The 27,843-nt window shown below is 38.1% G+C and overlaps 2 protein-coding genes across 5 annotated transcripts in view; both read right to left on the bottom strand.

The window, feature by feature from the left end:
* grm8b (glutamate receptor, metabotropic 8b) overlaps positions 1 to 27,843 on the bottom strand; it is a 192,303-nt gene that overhangs the window by 110,724 nt on the left and 53,736 nt on the right. The window lies entirely within an intron of this gene.
* Positions 10,296 to 15,590, bottom strand: LOC135785526 (uncharacterized). Its single transcript, XM_073813389.1, has 6 exons — positions 15,492 to 15,590; positions 13,710 to 13,818; positions 13,545 to 13,604; positions 13,403 to 13,462; positions 13,094 to 13,285; positions 10,296 to 13,011 (listed from the first exon to the last, which is right to left on the bottom strand). Exons 1-6 carry the CDS (start codon positions 15,588 to 15,590, stop codon positions 12,428 to 12,430), a joined length of 1,104 nt encoding a protein of 367 aa, XP_073669490.1. The 3' UTR covers positions 10,296 to 12,427.

Genomic DNA, 27,843 nt, shown 5'->3' with positions numbered 1-27,843 from the left:
TGTTTATATTTTTCGCTGCAACGACAAGACAAAGATCATGGAATATACCTGGCCTATTCCAGAGTCTGAGCATCACAAGTACTATGACTTGGTATATCTGTTTCAATGGAAAGATGTGCGAATGTTTGACAACATTTTTTCATGCATTGACAAATTGTTTAGATGGTGTCAACTTTATGATCACTACACTTCCGTTAAAGTGAAGTTGTTCCACCCCGAGAGGTGTGTCTCCGCCTCGAGGACCGGCCTCCTATCCCCACCTACCTATTACAGCCATTAAAAATGGCTCCAGTTTGGATCATTCAACACACTTGCTTAACAGGCTTCAAGAAACTATGGCTTCCCCATGCTACACCAGTACCTTTGCGCTCCCCGTACCAGGACTTGATGAAGATGAAAGAACCTACAGCTGGACCAGTGCCCTCAAGCCGGCCCCGGCGATGCCTGATGACAATGCAACACCCTACACCGGCAGCAACCCTCTTGAGACGGCCCCGACAATACCTGATGTTGTTCCAGCATGCTACAACAATATCCTTGGGACTGCTCCGGCATTGCCTGATGAGGTTCCAGTGCCCTACAACCCCATCCTTGAGACGGATACTGCAAAGTCTGATGATGAGCCATCCCCAATGGAGATCACAATGCCTGTTTCTGACAACTCTTGGCTGGATAAATTTTGTATGGATCTGGGATATCACAACCTGACCTTCCTTACGACTCCTTATGGTTGTACTGGTTCAGTAGCTGGAGCAGCACACTTTGCGGGGGTCGACTCCACAGACGGATGTATCCGGACTGACGGCTTCAAGATCATTAAAACAATCGTCGTGGCACTTTTGCAGCATCTTGTTGACAAAAAGCTGAAAGAGATCTGTAGCGGTTGTGAGGTTAATCATCCTAGTCAACTTAGGCACAGCTGTATTTTTGAGCCTAATGCCTATTTCTTTGACTTTTACTTTGAGGAACTGTCACGTGCTCTGTTCAAGCCTGAACTCAAACATATCATTTCTCAAGCATTGAGCCGTTGTGGATTAAGGATTCATCCTCTGAGGGTTCAGGGGTCAGTTGACAGCATCTTGCACGAACTGCGTGAGGAAATTTTTATTGTGGAAAAACTTTCTGAGATCAGAGAAAAACTTGGAGGCCCTGACAACGAAAGGATTGTCCGTGACGCTGTGGACAGCTGGAAGGGTATCATTCATATTGACTGAGTCTAACAAAAAACCATGGGGAATACATGCTTTGTGACTGGATTGGTGAAGTGCCTACTTAAACATCGTATTAGATGTGAAATGACCAGCTTGCTTTATAAAATTGTTAATGAAAACTCTGATGTAACTGTACCTGTTAACAGCTGTGTTGTGGATGCTAAACGCCTTACAAATCTCGAGAACCAAATGTCTGTTGTAAGAAATATTTCTAATGATTGGTCTGCACTGATGCGTTTATGCATTAACAAGGGTGAATCAATTTCTGTAACTATTAAAAAAATTTTAGACTTGATGACTGAAGGTGGTACCTGTATCAGAATTACAGACATATTATGCATGTGTACCTATGTGTCTGATTTATGTGTATTTACAATGTCTAGTAATGATCAGGGTTATGTTTGTGAAATTATTGAAACACTGGTTGATTACCTTATTGACAAAAATATTGTGATGTGTATAAAGTTTCTACACTATATTGATGACTTATGATGTAAAATCTTTCACAATAAAAACCTGTATCACTTTGAACCTCTGTGTTATTCATCTGTGGAGACTGGTGTTACAATATGTCTGAAGAAGTAATGAAAAGGATTTATTACACGCCTTCAAACCCCGGTTCTTTAGGTGGTAAACAACGTTTAAAAGATGCTGTTTTGAAAGAAACGGGTGTTCGCTTAACCAATGATGAAGTATCAGAATGGCTCTCCGGCGAAGATGCTTACACACTACATAAAACTGCGCCTTTAAAATACAGAAGAAATCGGGTATTTGTCTATGGTATCGATATGCAGTTCCAGGCTGATCTAGTTGATATGTCTACATATGCTAAGGAAAATGATAACAATCATTTTCTGTTGACATGTATAGATCTGTTTAGTAAATATGCCTGGACACGTGTGTTAAAAAACAAGTCCGCAGTAGAGGTTGCTAAAGCCTTTGAATCAATACTGGAAGAGGGACGTGTACCAGAGAAAATACAAACAGATAAGGGGAAGGAATTTTTTAACAAACATTTCCAAAAACTTATGAAGAAGTACAACATTACGCATTTTGCAACATCCAGTGAATTAAAATCAAGTGTAATTGAGAGGTTTAACAGGACTCTGCGAGGAAGAATGTGGCGATATTTAACGGCTACAAACTCAAAACGCTATATCGATATACTTCAAGACATAACACGTGGATACAATGTCAGCTATCATAGAAGCATCAAGATGAGGCCTATTGATGTAAACAAAGAAAACAAATCCGAGGTGTTACATAATCTTTACGGTGATAGCCAATCTCACAGTGTAAACCCCATATTTAGATACAAAGTTGGCGACGTAGTTAGAATTTCTAAAGTTAGAGGTCCTTTTGCAAAAGGGTATGAGGAAAACTATACGCAGGAGTTTTTCACTATATCAGCATGTATACCAAGAGAGCCACCTGTTTACAGATTGTGTGATTATGATGGGGATGTCATCGAAGGCGTTTTTTACGAGGAAGAGTTACAAAAGATACTTGTAAGTGAAAACAAAGCGTTTAAAGTTGAAAAAATATTAGACAAGAAGAAGAAAGGCAACAAAACATTATTGCTGGTACAATGGCTCGGATGGCCTGCGAAATTTGCATCATGGATCGATGAAAAAGAGTTGGTTGATGTTCAGCCTTCAATAAAATAAAGGAGCAGCATACATGGCATACATTTGTGCAAAAACCTACCATGGCTGAGGGTGGTTTTTATGTTACATTGCCCTGCAATGCTTCGTTAGCAACCTTTCCGGGAAATAAAATATCTAATTATACAACCAGCTTAGCAAGAACTATGAATCTGAAAGGAGAATGGGAGGTGGGTTTGATCGAATTTGAATATCCTACGTCATGGTATACATTTAATGAGGAAGATGCTATCTTTATTCTCGACAATGGTATAAAACATATCACTGATCACCCTGCTGCAGGCAAAGAGATTGAGATCTTCATCAACGGTGATCAAAAGACATCGAACGTACTTTACAGAATAAAATCTGGATATTATGACGACATTGTTTTCTTGATCAGGGAGATCAATGCAAATCTACCATCGGGTGTGAGTTTTGGATTTGACCACGTTAAAAACAAGGTGTTTCTAAAAGGACCCCCAAAGACATCACTAAAGTTTTTCGGAAAGTTGGCAATAATTTTAGGGTTAAAACCGGGGATTGCAATAGAGACAATCCCTCCAACTCATGATAGTCATGGTATCGGACACACATCTGTGATGTATGCGCCCCATCAAGCAGACATAAATGGAGGTTTCTACACCATGTATATATACACAGATATAATAGAATATCAATCAGTTGGTGATTATCATGTACCACTACTAAGGTGTGTCCATATAGACGGTGAGAACAACAAGATTATTAATATTAGATACGACAGACCACATTACGTACCGGTGAATAAATCTTCTATCACTGAGATAAGTATACAAGTGAAAGACGATCAGAATCAAGACATAAGTTTTAGTTACGGTAAGGTGTGTGCTAAACTACATTTTAGGCCTGTGAAACAACGTCTTTTTTAAGGGTTTTGGAAAAAATGGCATATTACAGCAATCATAATACTGACCCCATGCGTTACGTAGCCTATTATCAGAATCAGGCAGGCAATGGCCTTCCTGGCTATGCAGGGGGAGGGGTTATGTATGGTGCGGGGTTGGGAGGCCTTTTTCGCGGACTCTTTAGAATGGCTATACCATTACTAAGACGTGGATTTAACATAGCTAAACCACATCTTAAATCAGCTGCAAAGAACATAATAAGTGATGTTGTTAGCCATACAATGTCTCAGTCTTTTAACAATAACAATAATAGTCAAGAAGGTTCAGGACTGATGGTAATGGCACGCAAAAGAGTGTCTAGACCACCAGGTGCCCGGAGGAGTGGCCAGACACAGAAGAAAAGAAAACGACATCTGAAAAAAACTTCAGTTGTAAAACGCAAGCGCAAGGAGTCGGGAAAGTGTCCGGCATCAAAAAGGAGAAGAAAGACAATATTTTAGACCATGGCTTTACTACACAGCATGTCAGAAGAATGTTTAAAATCAGAGCTGGATCTGTTCACAGTACCGCTGACTCAGATGGCTATTGAGAAAAATACATATATAGAAATACCTCCATTATCAGCAATTTCAGACTCTTCACCTCTGGAATTTTTTATTGCCGGAACGGGGGAGGATTATGTGGATCTAAACAATACATTGTTATTTTTACGACTCAAAATCACAAATCCAGATGGCACAGATATTGCAGATGGTGCTCCTGTGGGGCTTTCAAACTATCCAAGCTGTTCGATCTTTGGACAGGTTGATGTGTCGCTGGGGGACCGACTTATATCACAAAGTACTAGTACATACCCTTATCGGGGGATAATAGAATGTCTTACCAATTATGGGAAAGATGCTCTTGAAACACTCTTCAGCGCTGCTTTGTTTTACAAAGATACAGCGGGGCATATGGACGTGACGGATCCTGCGGGGGCAAACCGAGGGTTGACAAAGAGGGCCGCCTTCACCAACGCCAGTAATGTGGTCGAACTTCTCTCACCTGTTCACAGTGACATTTTCTTTCAAGAGAAACTGATGCTTAATGGGGTTGATATTAAAGTTCGTATGACCAGAGGAAAAGATGAATTTTGTTTGATGAGAAGCGACGCTACAGCCTACAAGCTAAACATCCTGTCAGCATCTTTATTTGTTAAAAAAGTGACAGTATCACCGGCTGTGAGATTGGGTCATGCACAAGCACTGCTTTCAACCACTGCCAAATACCCTATCGATAGAGTATGTCTGAAGAATTTCTCACTACCTGCAGGATCGCGTGTCTGCAATCAAGAAAACTTGTTCTTAGGAACTCTACCAAAATCTATCGTAGTAGCGATGGTTGATAATGATGCTTTTGTGGGGGCGTATGATAAAAACCCCTTTGCATTTAAAAACTACGACCTTGAATTTTTATCCATTTATGCCGATGGCGTCCAGATTCCTTCAAAGCCATTGCAACCTGAATTTGGAAGCGGTTCTGCAGTGAGGGAATTTTATCAGTTAGCCCTGGCCTCTGGAAGACATCTTAAAAATCAGGGACTATCTATTGATAGAGAAGAGTTCCTACACGGCTATACACTCTACGCATTCAATCTAACACCAGATGAGGAGTGTGGGCAGCACATTTCGCTTATTAAGAGTGGTAATATTAGACTGGAAGCCCGTTTTAGACAACCCCTCCCACGGACAGTAAATTTAATTTTATACGCTACTTTTGACAGTGTTATAGAAATATCAAATCGTCGGCAGGTCCTGGTTGACTACTATTAATACTCAAAATGAATACTGTACAGCTTACATCAGTTATGGACCGGATTTCCTGCAACATCCATTTTCTCGGAGTACTACCGTGTGATTATCTACCGAAAGAGCCTTTAAAAAAATTACCATCAATGGTTATATTGAACACACATCCTTCTGGACTTCCTGGTCAACATTGGTTAGCCATCTACATAAACGAAGAGGGTGTAGGATGTTTCTTTGACAGTTTTGGCAATAAACCAGATTACCAAGGTTTTCCATCAATTATCAAAAACTTTTTAAAACTCAATTCTAAGGAGATACAGCATTCGAATGTGCAAGTACAGGATTTTACATCAGACACATGCGGACAGCATTGTGTATTTTTTCTTTACCATATGACAAAGGGATTTGACTATGATTATGTACTGAAAATGTATAGTGATGATTTAATTAAAAATGATAAAAAAGTATCAACTTTTGTGAAAAGATTAAAACACACTAACTGTAATGAAAATGTGTTCAAATGTATTCAGTGTGTACAAACAGGTGAAATGTTTATGCCTGAATTTTCTTAATAAATAACAACCAATGACAAGTATTACATCTTTTGGGGGTCTTTATTTACGACATTCAACATTACAGATAACAACAACAATAAACATTCTCAGTGTTTTTAAAAATTTAGCCATTGACCTCTGTCAAGAACAGGGGGTGAAAATATAAGACCTTCTGAATAATTAGATTTTTCTGGAGGTGTCCCCCGATGACTCTTTTTTCTTTTATTACTCTTCTTAGATGAGTATGTAATAACAGAAGTAGAATTGTTTTTGAAAGAGTTAATTACATGTCTGACATGGTGGTTAGGCACAGTAGAGAATGGTATATTTAAAATAGCAAATGCCTCCAGAAACTCATTCCATCCAATAGGTCTCCGTTCATCAGAGACCTTTTGTGGGGCTGTGATGCTTTTAACTAAATCGAGCATGTGTGATCCAGGAATTAATCTACCTTTAAACACAAATTCTCCCGAATCAGTCCATGATGTGATATCCTTAGTTTTAGACAGTTTATCCAAAATGTATCGAGCATTTTTAACACTTCTCTGTGGAACATTCTTTAAAATGTCATCAGCAACATTAGACAAAGTATCCGGCGGATTCACAGGGCCCGTCACAACAGGGTTTTCATTTTCAATGTGATCAGGCTGTGGAAGAGTTAATGTTAATGTGTTGGTTTCCCTGTCCGCTTGTCTAGAAAGGTTTAAAAATCTCTGCAAAACACCTGTATACATCTTAGCTTTTTCATATGTGTCCAGATCAGACCTGTAGAGAATATTTCTTATGGTCATGTCCAAATCATTTTCCACGGTATGTTGAATAGATTCACGAGGGGTACCAGTTTTCAACTTGTCCAGCTGATGCTGCGGTACTAAAAACATTTTCTCAGCATACTCCATCAGCAGATACTTATTTAGAGGTGATCAAACTGGTTATGAATGGTATTGCAACACTTAAAAGAGGTAACAGAAAACCTCCTTGTTGATTGATTAACCTTCTTTTTCTACCAACTCCGACCTTCTTATCTGCAACAATTTTGATTTCGCTACTTCTTCTCTTCAGTTTCCGATATTGTAGCGGGGTGAGAGGTATATTGCCATGAAGAACATTTAGAGCTACTTCGCACAATGTAACAATGAACTCATCCGTAGCAACCTCTAAAATAACACGTCTTTGTCGAGGTGTAGCCTTTAATAATAGCTTTAAAAGAGATAGGTTTCTTAAAAGTCTAGCAGACATTCTCAAATATTCGATAAATTCAGCGCTTCTTTTTCTGAATGTATACAACAGGATTTTGTGAGAGCAAATCTGTTCTGAGCCGATATTGCTCCGGAGTTTTAGCTTTAAAGTCGATCAGTAGGTAGCCGAAGGGGTTGCTGGTAGCATCTTCATAACATTCCATGAAAAATTTAGTATTTCGAGGGTACATCTGTCTGGCTAGCATGTTAATTTGGGTATTATCTCGGGGGGTTTTAAACAGAACCATATAATTGGTGTTCAAGCTGATGGTCCTGCTGGATTTACCTTGACAAAACAAGTTCTGAACAATATACAATGCACTTAAATTTTTGTGATGTACATAATTTGTAAACACTCTTTCAACTTCAGAATTACCACTGGCATCTTTCATAACATCATCTAAAATTAAAAAATTTGTTTTGTTGGGTGGAAACAAAGAGTCGTCGTTTAGATTCTGTGGAATTCCTTCAATAAATTTAATGTCAAACATTTTCATCAAATCATCATACATTGGCTGCCAACAATCATAAATTAACACAATATTTTCAATATTTTTAGAAACAATTTTCTCAGCGTTTTGTAACAGCATTTTAACAAAGAATGTCTTTCCAGAGCATGAGGGCCCTGCAATTATCATGGAGAAAGGATGTTGAATTCTGAAATCAAACCCCTCTGTACCTTGCATACCCCGATAAGCATAAGTCATGATCAATATCCGAACGGTCTCGACGTGTAATCTTTCATCAATATTCTTTTGTCATAAACGACACGAAACTTCTTAACAACTGACTTGTTTTTCAGTGTGAAATTCTTTTTATTTCTGACAATGGTGTCAGTGTGGGCCAGGAGTTGCCGAGTGCTTTCAGATGATGCTACAAAATCGTCAACAAGGCCTATTAAAGACTGTAGTGTGATAACTTTAGAGTTCTCGGCTGTTTGCGTTACGCCCTTAGCCTTGAGACATATGTGTTGTTTTGCAGTCCGGTAACCATATGTTTTAGGACCTGCGGAACAAAACTCTGTAATGGTATCGTCAGAATCAAGTTCATTAGTGAGATCCCCTAAATAAGGTCCCAATGGAGGTTCCCAATCTCCATCTCTTGAGACATAGATAACACTATCTGTATCCCCATACAAGAGTCTATCGCCCAACCTATCCATAAGGTTGTACAACTCCAACCGTGCATGTGCCGTCGTGAATGCACCGATAAACACATTAACATCTCGGGTCTCGTAAGAGGACCCCTCTGCATGTTTGTATTGCACCAATGCAATTGTGTCAGACACAAACCTGAAAAATGTTACTTCGTACTGACATCCAAAGATGTACTGAGAAAAATCTTGAGCTTTTTTCAAAAGCTTGCAATTAGGCATGTTCTCTCTGAGAGAGAATCTCCCCCACAACGAATTAAGCAACAATTTGTTGATCGAGCGACGGGCGGGATTATTGCAGATCTTTTCAGGATCGAGCTGAATATCCTCTTTCTGGTAATAGTCATCAATGTATGCCTGTTTATCTGCCTTTGTGATTACATGTGACGGATAACCAGAGGCCTGCTGTTTAAACTGTAAAAATGTTTTCACATAGTCGCAAAACAGTTTGTCAGACGTTTGAGGAAAATGCCACACCTCATCAATTTTCACGACTACATAGCCCTTTTCAATGGCCTTTAACAATTCAAGGCTCACCCATGTCCCAGAAATTGCTCTTTCCTCATCTGTGTGTGTACAAGGCATGATTTTGCATTGCTCATCCACACAGGTACGACATAAAGGAAACATCAGCTTACCACAACTCCTGTATGGTAACACAGGATGGAGCAACTTTCTGGGAGGAAGGACTGTAGCCTTAACAAGCCCGAAATAATTTTCAAGGTCTTGAAAGTCCTTGAAGATTATTTCAGGATGGCCAATGGGGTAGGGTTTTCGAGACTGCACAAAAGGATATAGACTTGTGAAATCAACATAGCTAATTCTCTCCCCCTCTGCAGCTTTGTGGTACAGCTTGTAAGCATTTGTACGGCCACCAAACAGAGCATCACGTGGTTTCAGTCTTTCTGGTGCAGAATAGGTAGACATAAAACTCATCACATCCGGGTCGGTCTGTTTAAGCTTTCGCCACTGACACTCCCACATCACCTCCAGGTCAATATTGTAGGATTTTTTCAAAACCTCATTTCTGTCGATAAACGCACGATAGAGGGCTCCATGTGGTATTTTGGACTGTTCATTTATGCTGTCAGGTTTAAAACAAGACTTACACCCGTGGAACCAGCATCCCGCATATTCCAAACCTTTCTGCACACCATTGCTTTGGACATAAAATCCATCGAGGAAGAGATTACCAATTTTCATCTCACCGTGATTCAGAGCATGATGCATGTCGACATCACGTGTCTTTTTCACATATTCAAGCCACTCAATCGAAGCATTCGAGAATGTCTTGTGCTGATGTATGTATGCATTGTTATGGGTCAGAGCTATAGTAGCAGGTTTTAGAAAGTGTGTTTTGAACACACCCATACAACATGATGCTAAAGTCGTAAATCTGAAGGGGTCTATCTCTGTACATGCAATGAACTCTTTCCTGTACTTAATACATGCATCCCGAAGTAAGACAACATCGTTCATACAGTACAATCCAATCTCTTTTCTGAAGTCAAAAACCTTCCCTTCAAGTGTGTCATACCATTGATCAAACTTTAGCCTGGCACTATCAGTCATTGTGGCATAGCCGTAGTAGTTTTTTGTGGGATATGGTCCTACATAGTTTTGATTCTGCAATGTATTGAAGAGATGGGGGAAGTAACCCTTCTCTGTACTGGTCAAATTAAAGGCTGCAGGTGTCTTTGACAATGCCATAGGCATAAAACTGAACGAGTCAATGAATCGTTGTTTGTAAGTCTCATCGTACATGAAGGTCAATCTACAGCCTTGCATGATAATGTTAAGTTTGAGACCCTCCCTGCAGAAATACTCTAGGACTAAGAAGTTGTCAAAACCTGCCCCATTGTGAGCCACAAATGTGTGGTTTTTATATCTTGGCTGTCGGAATCTGCGAACGAAGTTCTCTACACACCCTTCACCTGCACTTTCAAATTTCTCACCGCTAAAGGTCATGGCACAGACATAATTAGCAACATGCTTACCATTATCACAACGGGTTTCAAAGTCATAAAATATGTAGCAATCCTCAACCTCTTCAACAGATATAGGATGTATGAAACATTCATGTTCACCATCGTGACTTACATCCTCACCACAATAGTAGCAACAATCTGCGGGACATTCATGTTCCTGGTCAGGTTTACTTGCTGCCACATGGTACCGTCTACCGCATTTAACGCAGTATTTGGTGATATCACAGGGCGATCTCCCAAATGCAGCAGCAGAGGGTTTTTTATGGGCATCAAAGCAATATTGCGATTTACAAATTCTCAAACAGTCTGGACAGTGTATTGTCTTTTTAGCATGTTTGTAACACCTACTGTCATTACATACAGAACATGTATATTTGCAATCGTGACCCTGTCTGTTTGTGTACCCCTTGTAACAGTGCTCGCAGACATACGATGATCCAACAAATGCCTTAATACGAGTTATCAAGTGATAATGGGCATCATGCAAGTACAAAAACACTGTCTTTTTATGGGGCTCATCATGTGTCTTATGATGCTCTAACACACCCTCACTTGACCTGTAAAACACCACAATCTTCACTTTCATCACACTCTCAAACTTTGTAATGTGATTAAAGCCCACACAGTCTTGAGGGGTTAGACCTGCAGCAGTCTGTATATCCACAGCCATACGTTCTAACTCCTCATACTCTGCATGGGGTTCAAGAAAGTATGCTAAACATATTGCAAAACACAGATTGTTTGTAAAGTTGGTAGGTGAGAACAAACACATCCTTTTTTTCTTAATCACTTCATCATGGGCTATATCTGTAATCTTCCTACGAACCCCTCCATTCATACTTCTTGCTATTGATACATGCAGTTGCAAACTGTCATCCGCCAACATCTGTTCATTACTTTGTGCAACCGATTCAAACTGTTCGATAAAACGATTTTCATCATAGTCGTTACCGGGACACAGTATAGTGTTAACGTCAGATTTGAGACTTGGGCCTTTAAGACTGATATTAATGTAGGATCCCTCACCTCCTATATCTCTAGAGAATGAAACCATTTCCGACAGAATATTTTGGACAAATATAGTGTACGCTGCCAAATCTGTGGTTATGATCTCGCGCAAATTTAGATTTCTGTGGATTTCTAGACCGTTAAAATAGGGTCTCGGGACTATTGTGTAATCACTTACTGTCCCTCCATCACGCACTAGCGTGTCCACGTCACTCTGACTTAGACCCGTAAGGGTGTCTGCCGTATTAGAATTATCGGTAGGATTTACTACACCATAACCTGTTTGTGACAAATTTGTTTCAAATCTTTGTTCATATGTCCGAATCATTTCATTTTGCCTTTCACTTATTTGTTCGTATGTTTGGTCTACCCTCGCAGGCACAGGTTCTAAACTCTGATGTGGATATGTCCGAATCATTTCGTTTACCCTTTCAAGTAATTGGTCTTGTGCAGCAGCAAACATTTCAGTCTCAGCCTCATGCCTAGCCCTTACATTAGGTATTTCTGGACAACTATGTAAATCATCATCTGAACGCACTCTTTTACCAGCCATTTTCAATAATATTTAGAACTTCTCCAGGATTACACAGATATATTCTCTGATTATGCCCAAAATAGCATTACAAATTAACGTTAGCCAATGCCGATATAGCCAAACAAAAAGATAAAACACTTAAATTTCTCTTAACCATAATAAAACTAGCAATCCAAAAAAAATAAACCAGTATCACAAAATAGTATAAAAACCCATCAACAACACGTATTTCAACTATAAACCAGCATCACCAAAATAACCAAAACATATTTAAAAACACACATTTAAAAACAGCATTGCAAAATAGTAAAAAAAAAAAAAAACCAGCATCACAAAAATAACCAAAACATATTTAAAAAACACATTTAAAAACAGCACCGCAAAATGGTAGGAAAAACCCAGCAAAAACAACACTTATTTCAACTATAAACCATTATTGTGTGAAACAGCATCTTTAACTTGTTGAAGTAGAATTACCGTACCTCCCTGTAGATCGAATTCCTTTCTCTGGACTTTTTCAATGTTCACCAATCGATCAAGCAGCATTCTGTTCACCAAGTTTTGTTCTTCAGAAGTCTTCTGGTGAGCTTCAAATATAAGTCTGGTTAACACCTGTTGATCTTTAGCCCATGAAATTATGGCAGCGATGCCTTCTGCCAGGCTTCTCAGCAATGCCTCTTGAGCTGTACACCTTGAATTTATGGATGCGACGTCTTCAGTCAGTCTTCTCACTTGCGCTATCAATTCCAGCAATAACTCATTATTGAAATGTTCCTGATTTGCAGGTAGAGATGTTTCAAAAATCATAGAAGATTCATCCTCGCCACGGGCTCCAACCACACGTGGCAGATTAACCGCCGCAGATGTCTGCGAGTCCAAAGAAGATGTCAGTACGGTAGTAGCTACCGGCACTATCGCATCACCGTTAGCTTCTGAGACACTTGCCAACGCTGCAGACCATGAATTTGTGACATCACCAGCTCCTAACAGGTTTTCTGTATAGAAATCTGTTTTAAATACAGTAAGATTATTATACTACAACACAACAGTATTTAAACATCGAATATTTAGCTACATAATCACACTTACCAACTGTTTTAATGAAATCTGTGGTGGTATCCCGAGGTTGCACATCAGAGACTAGTGCATTGTCAGGGCATACCCTTTTATCACGGGTAATAGAACGGGACTGCTTTCGTTTCCGACTAAGACTAAGTCTTGAAGATTTTGTAGAGGTATTCTGTGTTACAAACCCTGGCTGTGTAACTAGTAATGCTGCATCTACATATATATATATATATATAAAACAGAAAGAAAAGTTTTTCAAAAAGAATTAATACACATTTAGCATTCAATAATACAGATTAAAGAGAAGTAAAGATCACATAATATAGTTACCTTGCAGTTCGCAGCCCTCATTAACGCCTTGAGAACCCTCATTTATTGCGGGGGCATTTACTATTGGTATAAAAGTGTAAAATGTAAGTAATACATTTTCAGAAAAAAATCTGAATGTATAATTAAAATAAAACAGTATTACCTTGTAGATCGCTGTTCCTAGTGTCGCTTTGCTCTTCAACATTTATCAAAGTAGAATTCACTAATTTGGAATAAAATGTGTAGAATAAAATATACATATATAATATATAAATGTATTTATATAATCATTCAGGAAATTCCTTGCAAATATACTTAAAACACTTACAAAGTTGGTCGATCTGGTCAAAATGATGGTATGTGGGCTGCTTTTTAAAAATTCCTGCATCGTATACATATACATTTAAAAGCCTGTTAAATGTTAAAATAAAATAAGACTGTTTTTACAAATGAAGATAACTTGGTATATCAAACTTGATAAATAAACATATAAAGCAAAATTACTTACCGGTGAGTCCTGAGTCCATTGTTTGAAAAATAAAACAAGGCCGCTTTAAAATAACCGAGAGAAAAGAGATGTCCTCGCGAAAATCAGTTACTGCTGTAAGGGTCCAAATGAGAATCCGGCCTTTTGAACTACGGAGGCGGGGCTTACCATACTCAGGAGGCCGTACCCCACATATTTGCATGGCACAAAACCCGCCCTATATTTTATTTGGTTATTTTTTTAAACCTTTTACAAATAAGGTTATCAACTATAAATATAAGCTTCTCTAGTAAATACTTATACATTTATAATGTAAAGAACATATCTTCATGAAAACCGATGGGAAAATGAATGAACTAGACAAGCCTGTAGTTAAAAGTATAATTACTCATCACTGTTAAAAGAATAATTTTATTTTTAATCATACATTTAATATATTAACATTTTAAACAGTATAAGACAAATGACATTACATTTCACCCTCACATACTTATAGCGATATGTATACAATTTTATTTGTGTAGACATCTAAAGCACAAAAGAATAAGCAATGCTATACTTAAATCTACTTTTTAATTAAATTACATTTAAACACTACAAATCAATAGAGTTGTTTTTCCCAAGAAAATTATGTGTGTGTGTGTGTGTGTGTGTGTGTGTGTGTGTGTGTGTGTGTGTGTGTGTGTGTGTGTGTTTATGAAAGGGATGATTTAAATATCAAGCAAGGACCGTTTGGTATGTGTAGCCCCATAAGTCTACACGCCCTAGCATTGTTCTGAAACATTGATCTAACGATCCATACAGGATGAAGACGACTGTATTGGTTGTATTTAAATATCAAGCAAGGACCGTTTAGTATGTACAGTCATCAAGTCTGCAGGCCCTAGCATTGTTCTGAAACGTTGATCTAACGAGCCATACAGGATGAAGACGTCTGTATGGTTGTATTTAAATATCAAGCAAGGGCCAATTGCTATGTGCAGTCGTCAAGTCTGCAGGACCTAGCATTGTTCTGAAACGTTGATCTAACGAGCCATACAGGATGAAGACGACTGTATTGGCTGTATTTAAATATCATGCAAGGGCCGTTTGGTATGTGTAGCCCCATAAGTCTACACGCCCTAGCATCGTTCTGAAACATTGATCTAACGACCTAGCGCCTTGCTTCCATACAGGATGAAGAAGGTACAGACTGTATTGGTTGTATTTAAATATCATGCAGGGACAAGAGACTACATGTCTGCAGGGAAAATGTCTTAACACCTAACCCGAGATCCTAAACTTTTATTCTATTGAACTATACCGACGTATCAGAGGTCTTGGAGTGAGACCCCGGATAGACGATGATGATGGGCTTGGAAGGAAAGATTTACATTACAACTTTCAAGACAGGAAGACAACAGCTTATTCAATTGACCTCCTAACCGGTACCTCTTTTAAAAAACCAACCTAAATACTATTACAACTTATTTTATTTGACATTGATTCTTCATCATGTCTTCTTATTTCTTTAATCATGTGTATTAATTTAATCACAGACATTATGCTTAAAACCAAAACATTCTGACAAACATATTTCTAACTTGTCTTTTTTACTGTCTTCTGATTTCTTTAAACACTCACGTATGAGAGGGGAGGCGTGAAACAACAGAGACTATAGGACACCTGGATAAACATCATTTCCTGAACAACTTCCTGAGTATAAACATCAATTGCCTCCATAAAAATTTTATTACAGGAAGCAAACAACTCATAAGGTGACAAATTTCACACCTAGGTGTTAGGTCGTAAATCAAGGTCATAAATCAAATTTTTTGACACATGGTGCATCATATTTTCTTCTGCAGAGTTATTTTCATTCCAGACACTCTTTTTAAATATGATTTGGGCTTCACAGTATGTATCACAATACGAGTGTTGTGATGCAAATATGTTGCGATACATTAATACACTGTAACCCCTGGGTGATATATTGGGATATTTCCTATTTTAGAAATATAATAGCAGGGTTTCCCGCAGAAAATTTGTTAGATAAGGTGGTAGGGTTGGGTGGGTGGATGGTGCCGGGGGGTCGTGACAATCAAAGCGTCGGGGCTTACGTAATAGCTGCGTGATTAAGTGAAACTAAAGGGTTAATAAACACAAACTGAAGCAGATGTTGTAGAACGTCTGGCAAACGATGATAGATAGCGCAAAGTTTATACAAAATTATTATTATAGTTATAAGAACATAAAAAAAGGTGGTGTTTTCCTTTAACCCTGGCATAATTCAAACACATGTCCTCTATATGAGCACCATACAGTAGCTCACATCATGTGCACTGACTACCACACCATTGCAAATCTATTTTTGGTATACTATTTTAGCGACCACTTTTTTTGGCAATGTGAAAAATGGACATTTGTGCTACATGCAAATAAAACTTCACAGCACCAGGATAGTCAGCGTGACAATTTATGCCTTTGTTCTACTTACAAAAGTTTTATAATAAGATTATATAGTTTTCCAGAGGATTGCAGTCCTGCAGTAATAATGTGGAGCCCAAAGGGGTCCCTTTTAAACCTAAAAATAACTTCCAGTAGAGCAAACAGACAGGTGTGATCTCTTGCAGCTCATTTGATGGTGGAAACAAATGAATGTTTTTTAAAGCGAGTGCTGTAGCAGCACATTGAAACTATAGGACTTATGAATGGCTTATTAAAAGATCCCTATGTGCCGCAGAACAGTGAGCGGAAGCCTGTGGACTTAATCAACTTGTGTTATGACCATTAAGACGCTGCAGGTATCAGAGATGTATTGTTTGCTGTACATTGCCTCGTATTGTATTTAAACAAAGATAATAATGTGCACACAGCAGTCTAACGCGGGGAAAGGTCAGCAAATATTCTCTCATTTAAAAAAGCTGTAAGTTCAGTCAAAAAGTTTGTTTATGAAAATAAAGAAACATAAAGGCTTTCGAAACTATACAAAAATTATGTATGGATTAAACTTGAGTCCTTTTGAAGCACTATAGAGAACATGATGTGCAAGGTCAGAAAAATGTGTAAAAAAATTCCCAAGCTGTCACTAGGCTAGCAACCTTTAAGAGGGTCCTAATATGTCTTATTTAGGTAGAGATATGTAAACATTTGGTATCAAATGAGGTACAAATATGAACTCTTAAGATGCAAAGGTGTACTAGGGACCACTTTATCAGACAATGTGAAAAAAAGGACTTTCTGTTTGTTCTGGATTTCCCATCATTCTTCCACTCCCTGTCAACGTCTTGTTTCTAAGGATTATCCATAATTCATAATTTTCTGCTATAGAACAGATATAACAGAAATAAACGTCCAATTATGTAACCGAAAACTGTAACAGGCAGCTGGCGTTAATTGCTCCAAACCGGAGACCCTCACATAGTCGATGAGAATCTGACGCAAAATCGTCAACACCCCGAAGATTCACGATAACAAGCACTGCAGCTTCAGATCCCAGCCTGCTATTTACTAGGATCAAAACCACAGGACTACAAAACTGGCCACTCTGTCTTACTCGAATAATGGGATTCAGTGCAGGGTGGACGGGAGTATGGAATTCAATTTCTTTCTCATAGGAGTCACCTCAAACCACATTCACTGCTAGAATATATCATAACAATTTAATCCCAATCCAAAAGAGAAAGACCTATATATCAGTGTGTGACTGTGAATGCTATGTAAGGTATATTTTTTGACTTACTGAGAAACGTCTGCACAATGACAGTTTGTGGCAGATATCTGCCATGGGATTATACAGTATAGTACATAATATATTTCATTGTTAAAATACAACAATCTATTTTAAAGATGATGTGCATATTTTTGAATTAAAAAAAATTTAAACACTGTGATTATGTGTCAATCCCATATGAAAATTAACCATGGTTTAACTACAAAAAACATATGAAGAGTATAGATTCAAAACCCTCTGCGTCTGACATGTTTTCTTGTAAATTATAATTTTTATCAAGCACTTATATTTAGGTTTAGTAATTAGTTTATTAGGTTGTAATTAAAATGCCTTAATTTTTTGTACAAACGTCACTTTAGTCCTTTCATTAGTATTTAACCAATTTGACTGTCTTTCACTGCAAAACCCTCTAATGCTGCGTTCACACCAGCCGCAGTAGAGGCATCAAGCGCGAGTGATTTCAATGTTAAGTCAATGTAAAGGAGGTCTCGTGGCATGAATGAGGCGTTTAGCGGTAGACTGGAACCCGTCTCATTCGTGAGTCTAGTTCATGCAAGTGACGCAAATTGAGCGTTTGGTGGAAAATCGAATCAGGACCAATCAGGAGCTTGCTCTAGTAGTGATATGATTAAAAGAAGCGAGCGAAGTTGCAGAAACCCCTCCCATGATGCGAATTTCCCACGTGAATGTCTCGAATGACTAGAATTTCATGAATGCAGCGAGTGAACTCAAAATATTCAAGCGTCCAATCATGTGCGAAAAGCACGTTTTTGCCGCCTCTACCGCGTTTGGTGTGAATCCAACATTAGTGCATGCAAGCTTTTTATGGCAAAAACCTACAAAAAAACCCACTTTTTTGGACAAGACAATAGTGTCACATTAGTGTTGCAAGACAAACAGTTGCAGAAACCCTAAAGATGCAACTAGAAACATTGCAAATTATGAAAAATGAAGAAACTGAACCACACATTAGGGGGCGCTGTGATGCATGTGGCAGCCGCATTCAGCTTGTATTCAGGTCCAAGTACTCACATGGGACACAACTTTGAATGTGATCCACGATCATTTCACATTCGTTTTCCGTGCACTTTGACCTTTTTGCTGAAAAATCACTGTGGCGTTTAATGAATTCTGTCAACAAAACAAGATTTCTGAATGGTCCAGGGCTAGGATTGAGTGAATTTGAAGTGAAAGTATTTGCTAAATGTATAATATGTTGACAAGAGCATTCGGTTAATATCATTATCTCAGTTTGACAGAGGAGGTATTTTTTTGTAAAAGCAGAATAACCAAAAATTGACCATGGTGTTACTCAAAAAAAGAAAAAAATCCAGGCGCTGGATGTGAAAATGATAAATGTGTCGGGCTGAAACTACATCTTTGTTTATAATTGACCCAACAATGGGTTAAAACAACCCAGCATGTTGGGTTAAAACAACCCTGCTTAGTTTAGGTAGACTAAACTGTTTTTATTAAATTCACATTTATTTTATTTTATATTTTAAATTCTACATACTTTTTTTTCTCATTATATTGATTTCTCATTTTCTGAGTAAAGCACTTTGAATGACTTCTGTGTAGGAAATGTGCTATACAAATAAACCTGCCTTGCCTTGCCTTTAACTACAACCCAGTGGGTTGGGTTTGTCCCTTTTTTGGGTTAAAATAACCGAGCATTTTTTTTCAGAGAGTAGCAAAAAACACACCTGGTATCACATTGCACCGGGTGTAAGATACAGCCAATAGTGTCCAAAAACAAAGCTGGATTTTGAATCCCTCAACTGTGAGCACATCAAGATCTGTGAAACTCACCACATTCGCTTTTCTCACAGTACAACATGCATTTGGTTTGGCAATTTACCTCAGCTGTGACATTTTGACCTCATTCTCAGACTGTTCCCGCAACTCTACAGTCTGCCACAATTGATGCCACTGAAGTGGAACAACAGCTCAAGAGATCTACTTTAGACATGCATGCTGGCAAAGGTTTGTTGTGTGTATATTTAAAAGCAGCTTTTAGTTAAATGTGAATTTTTGGATCCAGAGGGAGTAGAAAGCATACTACTGTACTGAGTTATTTGCTTACAAGTATCTTAGTTTGGAAATCATGAACTGGCATCCGCCAAAAAAAAAACGTTTGTTCAGTGTTTTTGTTTTCCCACATGGGCATTCGGTTGCTTATGATATGACACCTGGTATATTATATTATAAATATTCAATATGACCCCATGCCTTCTGCTATACTTATGTATACTTATATGCTTATGTTTTCTACATGGCGTCAAGTGCCAAGTACAAAACATGATGAATGACAAAACACTCTTATATTGACATGTAATCTCATTATGTCTACCACAGAGTTTTCTGATCAATAGAGATAAATCATTCCAGTGCACACAGCATAATACTCTTGTAGTTTTGGCTCCCCAGATATGGACAGCAATTTTGAGATCTGAAATTTGTTACATTGCTGTGCCCTATCTGTCGGTCCGAATACAGTATGTCCGATCGATAATATTGATTCAATCTAATCCAGCAGTCAAGGTCAGCGTGCTTGACAGTTAGAAAGATCCAGATTTTAAGAATCAAAACTGACAATACTTATTTTTAATGTAATATTGCAGTGTTTATTATAAACAATTTATCCATCAAAGTCATTTTTTTATTTATGTGCCCTCATAAACTGAAATCAAAGTCTGAAAATGTACTTCGGCCTTCTTGTGACAATCATTCTCTGATGATGTCAGCTAGGCGGCTTGGGCGGGACCATTTGTTAACTCCGCCCCCTCCAACTGTCATGTGGCATTCACACCAGATGCGGAAGAGGCGGCAAGCGCGAGTGATTTCAATGTTAAGTCAATGTTAAGACGCGTCTGGAGGTCTCGCAGTGCGAATGAGGCTTTTAGCGAGGCGCGGTAGACGCGATTTCGCCTCGTTTGCGCAAATGCTGTGAATTGAGCGTTGCCACAAGAAACATGAGAGTTAAAAAATCTGAACTTTGGAAAAAAAACGTGCCGCTTTAACAAATCAGGAGCTTGCTCTAGTGACGTGATTACAGGAAGCAAGCGGAGTCGCAGAAGCAAATTTCCGCGTGAATGTCTCAATGACTAGAATTTCATGCGTGGCATTCATGCACGAATGAAGCTATTACACTCAAAATGTTCAACTACGCGTAAGACCCGAATTTGATGCCTCAACCACATTTGGTGTGAACCCAGCATTAAGTAAATGCAAAGATGCGATTGTGAAGCCCCTTCCATGACGCGAATAGCGCGTTTTTGCCGCCTCTACCGCGGCTGGTGTGAACGCCACATGTCTGATGCCAGTTCTATTTCTAAAATGATACGCCTACTTTTCTATATTCAATGAAAGCACAATAGAAAACACAAACCATGCCCACTTTTTCCTCGCGTGATATTCTGTTTCACTTGGAAATATGTCACAAGAAGGAAGTAAAGTTGATCACGACTTCTGGTTCACAGGGAAATTAAGATTTGTAACACTCTAGGAACACGTGTCTCAATAACCATATACAATTGTAGTGGTGCCATTTAAAGAGGACATTTCACAAGACTTTTTTAAGATGTCAAATAAACCTTTGGTGTCCCTAGAGTACATATATGAAGTTTAAGCTCAAAATACCATAAATATAATTTATTATAGCATCATGTTAAAATTGCATTGTGAGCAAAAATGTGCTGTACTTGGGTTTGTCCTTTTAAATGCAAATGAGCTGATCTCTGCACTAAATGGTAGTGCTGTGGTTGGAAAGTGCAGATTAAGGGGCGGCATTATCCCCTTCTGACATCACAAGGGGAGCCAAATTTCAATTACCTATTTTTTCACATGCTTTCAGAGAATGGTTTACCAAAACTAAGTTACTTAAAATTAATTTAATTAAAAGTGCATGTGTTAAAACTAGCAAACCAAGGTCAGGCCCTTGGTCTTGTGGTTAGTGTGTTGGCTTCAGATACAGTGTGTTGAGCTTTGGTACACACCTGGAAAGTGAGAAAGGTTTAAATACAGATTTTCTGGCAATCTTAGCTTGAAAGAAGTTCATTGGCTCTGGCAGATGACACTGGTTGCCTCATCAATCTGTTTTATGATGGGCAGAGCAGGTGCAGTTTTAACTAATAAATCTACTTAAAACCTTCAAAGGTTATGATAAGGGCTATAGATTCCAGTTAGATAACGAGACCATTAATAATCATTAATTTCACAATTTTCTCCAATACGCCTGGTAATAATTCTTATACTGGAGAGCGAATAAAGGTTCATCTGAGGTGGTTCTGGATAGGGTGGTTCTGAATTTCATCTCATTTTAACAATATGCAAATTCATCTTAATCCACGACAGCCTCTCCGAAGCAATGAGGTCAGTGACTTTGTATCCCGTGTGAAGATTTCCACGGTAAAAGCCGACGTGCAGAGATGTCAGAGTTGGCGTTTCCTTGAACAGAACCCAGACTCCCCGCCACTGTCACGGGCTCATTAAGCATCTTTAACATGAGGGAAAAATGTCTACTGAGAACCTGCGGGAGAGAATTTGAATAACAGACTCCAGTCTCAATTACCTGTAGTGATGCTGCAGGTGCAAGTAATTGATTATGAGACTGGCACAATAGCAAGTTCAGCAAAGAGAAGCCAGACAGTCAGCCGCCGTATTTTTGATGATCACGGGATGGCCTGCCGCGCTCAATGGGAACAGTAGCACACTGCTGGAGGAGAGATGTTATGAAAGAAAGTGGAACTGAGCTTGTGCCTTAAAATTCCACTTTTGAAGACTTAACAGCTTTTAACTAGAATAATTTGGTTTATTTGAGGGGGATTGGGATAACTAAGCTACCTAAAAAAATCAAGAACATTTTGACAAAAAGTTTGATTTGCGAGCTAGCAATTTTTAACGCAATAGAATGTCGACATCGATGAATCAATATATAAAAATGAAAAAAATGTCTAAAGGTACATTTTGTGACCTTTAAAAGGATATCTTGACAGAAATGCAATATAATATGCACAACTATATTATCAGTGGTGTATAAAGACCTTAAATATTGAACTGTATTCGTTTTTAAAACCTTAGAATGAGTCGTTTTTAACTACATACTAGTGTTGGGCAACATGCCCCATTTTAGAAATCGTCCTATTGTCAGCCTGTGAGATCCCTGATACATGACAGTATCGAGGGGCGGGACAATAGTTTTTTTGTTTATTCATTTTATACTCATTTATGACAAGCCACTTGATTGGTGAACAAGCTTCTTAAAACTGATGCCATTAATCCTGTGTGAAATCTCCTGCATGCCAGGGAGCGGGAACAACAAACTCACTGGTTTTAAACCCTTGCGTGCCTAACAACCTCTCTAGTGCAAGGAAATGGCAGAGCCGCGCGTATTTCAAGTTCAAGTGCGAGAAGGAGTCCGTTGCGTGCGCATTCAGGTCCGAGCAGGAGTTCAAGACGCGCACATTACAAGTCCAGGTTATAAGCTCTCGCGTAAAGTGAAGCCCACAAACCATACGAAGAAATGATAATGTGAAACTATGATGATAATTATAATAACTATTGCCAACTATCGTCATATTAGTAGGCTACGCTATTGGCAATATGTCTGCCGATCGCTGATACACAATACTAGCGTCTGTCGACACAACCCTACAACATACAGTGTGGGTCCTCTTACGTGAAAGTCGCCATCATGTTTCTACAGTAGCCCAAAATGTAGAAACTACAGAGCACATTTTGCCACTACTGTAAAAAATGCAGCATTTTAGGCAAATCAACATATATTTTTATGCTACTTTATCTTATAAATGAAGTTAATTAAGTTCTACAACTTCAACTATAGTTTTAAAAAATTATGTCCATTATGGTAACACTTTACTTGAAGGGGTGTTCATAAGACAACTTCATAATCATAAACATGAAGGTGTCATTAAGTGACATTTGTTTAATTATGTCTTTGTTATGACAACTTGACATACACAGAAAGTTGTGTTCTGAAAGTTTCTAACATAGAAGAAAATCTAACAAAACATTTAATAAATTAATATCCAGCGATGTGGACCCAACGGGGCATTGCTTAACCGATTATTGTACTGTTTTCATTCAATTTTAGGTGAATCGTTCTCCAAATGCAATGAAATTATAATTTTATTAATTTTAAATATTATTATTATTATTATTATTTGATTATTGATTATATTTATTAAACACAAACTGAAGAATATTCATGACGCTGTTATAAAACTAATATTAGAATATTACACTTAATGACATTTTAATGACAAATTATATTTGTACCACTGTAGTTGAGGTCAAGAAAAATATTTATGACGCTGTCATAAAACTATTTGACAGAGTATTAACACTTAATGACAAATTCAGTTTGTATCACTGGTAAAAAGTGGTCAGTTACGTTGTCTTGGTAATGTCAAGTTGTCATGATAAGTTATAATGTATTGGTTAATGTCAAGTTGTCAAAGACGTCTCAAACAATGTCATCTTTGCATTAAATATGACATAATTCAACAAATTGCACTTAATGACAGTTGTCATAAACATGCATGAAATCTCCTTCATGTTTATGACACGTGTCATGTCATGATTATGAAGGTGTCATGTCAGTCTTATGAACACCACTTCAAGTAAAGAGTTTACAATTTACAGGTCAAAACTTAAAATAGTACGCTTAATTGACTTGCAAAACCAAGTTGTTCTAACTTAAAGCTGCATTTTTTTAAGTGTACGTTCAAGTTCAAGTTCAAGAAACTTTCTTATCCCCGAGGGGCAATTTGTTGTGCAGCAGGCTACAATACACATTACACAAAACAACAACCACACAATCAACAGAAATAAATTAAATACATACAACACAGAAGTCCGCAACTCACATTAACTTGTTAAGACCACCTATAGCAGCGGGGACAAAAGAATGTTTGTGTCCTGCATTTAGGCACTTTGAATCTACGACCTGACGGCAAAAAAATAAAACAGCCGTACAATGGGTGGCATGGATCAGCTAAGATTGAATGTGCCTTCTTGACAGTCCTAGTTGACTCAGAAGATGACGTGTTTGTCCTGTGGCAACTACTGTAGCATCACTATGCATTTCGAAAAGAAGCGGTGAGCTATTTACTGAGTCGTTGGTTGCAATTCACAGTCTAAAAATCTACACACTGGTCCTTAAAATAATTTAATGTTTTGTCGAGTTAAACTCATTCAGAGCAGCTAAGAACTCACAGGAGACAAAAAAATAAAAAAATAAAACTATCATCTGCCTTGAGGCATGAGTCGCTTGGTCCGCTTTATGATATATTTATGATTTCGTTTTTTTGATTCTTGACAGCCACAGTCCCCATTCACATTTTATTACACAGAATTTTCATTTCTTTGGTGAACTTTTCCTTTAATGTAACACTGCTACAAGCAAGCTGCCCTTCTTCTCAACTTCCATTATTTTGATTTGAAAAAAAAACATGCCTGCTAAAAGACAAGCACCAAAGATTTGAACATTTTCCAAACAGGGAATACGACCAAAGCCAAACATAGAGACACCGATCGGCTGTCTTCTCGTAAACATGCACTCCGCTGTACGGATACAGAGGCAGTCTGTTAAATCTACCGTATAACACATAACCAGAAGGAGACGGTCACACACAGTTTCACATAGTTTTCGAAATCACGTAACAAGATTCCACCGACTGATGAGACGTTTCAGAGAGACAGATTGCACAGTTTTAAATAACTCATAACTGCAAACACAACATGAACGGGCGCGTGGTTGTTTCCCGAGGTAAAAAACGAATGTTTGTTTTCGGCTTCCATAAAACTGTTATTTTATCTAAAGCAGCAAATTGTATATTGCCGTCATTTTTCATGATTATCGTTGCTTACGCACCATTTAAATAAAGACTGTATTGCAGTACTAGTGAGAGGAGCCTTCTGAACTGCACGGTAATGATGTGGCAGGGTTTCGAATGATGAAAAGGGTCACTTTGCCACACTGCAAGGCTCCATTGCATGCCAATCAGTCCGAGAGATGAAAATTAATAGCATCTGGTTACTGCTTGTTTATTCAAGAGTATAATTAACTGCCTGTTATTACTGTTCTGGAGACAGTTTTGTTTTTTAAGGGAGGAGATTGTAGATCGTATCTAAAGCTGATTTGCATGGAAAACATTGTGAATTTTTCAGCGTGACGTCGAGTTGATTTATGTTCGGGTTTTGAGGGGAAAAATGCCCACAGCCACTTTGAATACGAGAACAAATGTTTTTGTCTCTGTAATTGGCTGTTACAAAGGAAACAGAACCTTCGAACTGTGTCTACATAACACTCCATTAGTAACTATTGCTGTATTTGATATTATCCTTTGATATGAAGCACAAAGGCTGTTTGAGCATTAGGCCAACAATGAAGCTATTGATGAAAATACCGACTCCAACCGAGCACGACTGCAACCACAGTCAAAAACCAGGCATTGCTGGGTTACTGAACAATATGTTAAAATGCATAATGGTTAGCAAAGTTTTTAAAAAAGGTTAAAAAAGGTTTGGATTAAAGAGATTAAAGTGCACCTATTTCATTGCCAAAAAACAACATTATTTTGTGTATTTGGTTTAATATAATTTGGTATTTGAGTGGTTAATGGTTAAAAACACATTATTTTCCGAGCCTGATCTCACAAATTTCCATGTTAAAGTCACAGAATATTTTGCTCATTTATCCGTGTCATTGTCACGGATCTCCGCATTTTTCCGTGTCCGTACCACGTACTTTCTTTTCCATGTCAGTTTCACGTGTTGGTTACTCAATTGTTTTTCCTATTTTATTACGATTTTTGCTTGGGTTTGGGGTTAGAACAACTTTCAGATACTTAAAATGACATTCTAACCCAAACACAACTTTAACCCTAACGTCAGGCGACAACTGTTTAAAATTCCGGAAAAAATATAGTATAAACCAATAGTTAAAGTGACCTAACCCAAACCCCGAATCTAACCCCAAACCCAAGCGATAATGGTTTAAAAATAAGAAAAAAGAGTAACCGATACGTGAAACTGACATGAAAAAAAAGTCTGTGGTATGGACACGGAAAAATTTGGATATCCGTGAAAATGACATGGATAAAAAAGATTTGAGATCAGGTTGTATTTTCCACATACCGTACATTTTTCTAGCTTCAGACATCCTGCCTTCCTCAATCGTTTTTTTTTTTTACAAAACTCATCAATCTGAAAAGCACTGTGTCCCTTATTGGCCAGCTAATCTGAAAGTTGTGATTGGCCCGAATACCTCGGACATCAGCTGGAAATGTGACGCTCCTTACTATGTTTGAAAGATTCGCTCACAATGTAATGCTAACAGAAGTTAACTTAGGCTGTGATTTAAAGTGTTTACCTTGGGGTTTGTATCTTTTGCATATCGTTAACATGTACTAATGCACATTTACACACCAAAGGAAATGAAAAATCGTGAATCGGAACATAGTTGGCTCTTTAAAAAATACACTGGTAATAGCAAGATTGTTTTATAGACGGTTTCATCGGAAGCATGCGCTGTTTCGCTGTTACGCTATTTATTTATCTATCGGTCTGGCTAGTGGCTAAACTGATTTTTGAAACAGATAAATTGTCTAAAATAAAATGTTTTGGTTTGCTTAAGATGAGGAAAGATGACGAGCATGGATCACAACTGAGCGGAGAGGTTTGGCAGCCAGGCAAGAATTCAAGGACCTGTTGTTAAAGGTCCCGTTCTTTCTGTGTTTTTGAAGCTTTCATTGTGTTAACAGTGCGCAATATAACATGTGTTCATGTTTCACGTGTAAAAAAACGCGTATTAAGTCAAAAATACGTAACGAGCTCTGATTGTGTAGTTTGTTTAGTGTGTTGTGATTCGACAGCAGCTTAGCTTGCTGTTAGCTTAGCTGATGACTGACGTATTCCTGTGGGCGGAGTTTAATAAAAAAAAACTGTTCTACTGACGTCATTAAAGCAGGAAGTAAAGGGCTGTAGTCCAAACCGGCCAATTGCTGTAGGCTTTAAAAGGCGTATCCTGTTAAAGAAAATATTTCGCATGGCAGTGAACTTTAAGCTTTTTCATTTTACAGGTATTATTTATGCTATTATAGCAACATTACACACTAACTAGGGTTTAAAAAATGTAAAAGAACGTGACCTTTAACATTTTATACATCACTTTTACACAGTAACGCTAGTTTAGTGTAATAGTTGATACGTGTAGATATGATATATTAATGAAGGTAA

This window comes from Paramisgurnus dabryanus, chromosome 23, assembly GCF_030506205.2.
Source record: "Paramisgurnus dabryanus chromosome 23, PD_genome_1.1, whole genome shotgun sequence".
NCBI classification, from domain to species: Eukaryota; Metazoa; Chordata; class Actinopteri; order Cypriniformes; family Cobitidae; genus Paramisgurnus; species Paramisgurnus dabryanus.
The sequence above is the reverse complement of the archived record's forward strand: the minus strand, read 5'-3'. Positions and strand labels throughout refer to the sequence as shown.

Bases quoted from the DNA above. Each gene is read 5' to 3' on its own strand.
- LOC135785526 (XM_073813389.1), bottom strand. From the start codon at position 15,590: ATGGAGGCAATTGATGTTTATACTCAGGAAGTTGTTCAGGAAATGATG. The intron at 13,819-15,491 runs GTGAGTGTTTAA...TTGTAAAAACAG, and splicing joins TCACGCCTCCCCTCTCATAC to TCTTATTTTATTTTAACATT. The intron at 13,286-13,402 runs GTAACTATATTA...ATATATATGTAG, and splicing joins TGAGGGCTGCGAACTGCAAG to ATGCAGCATTACTAGTTACA.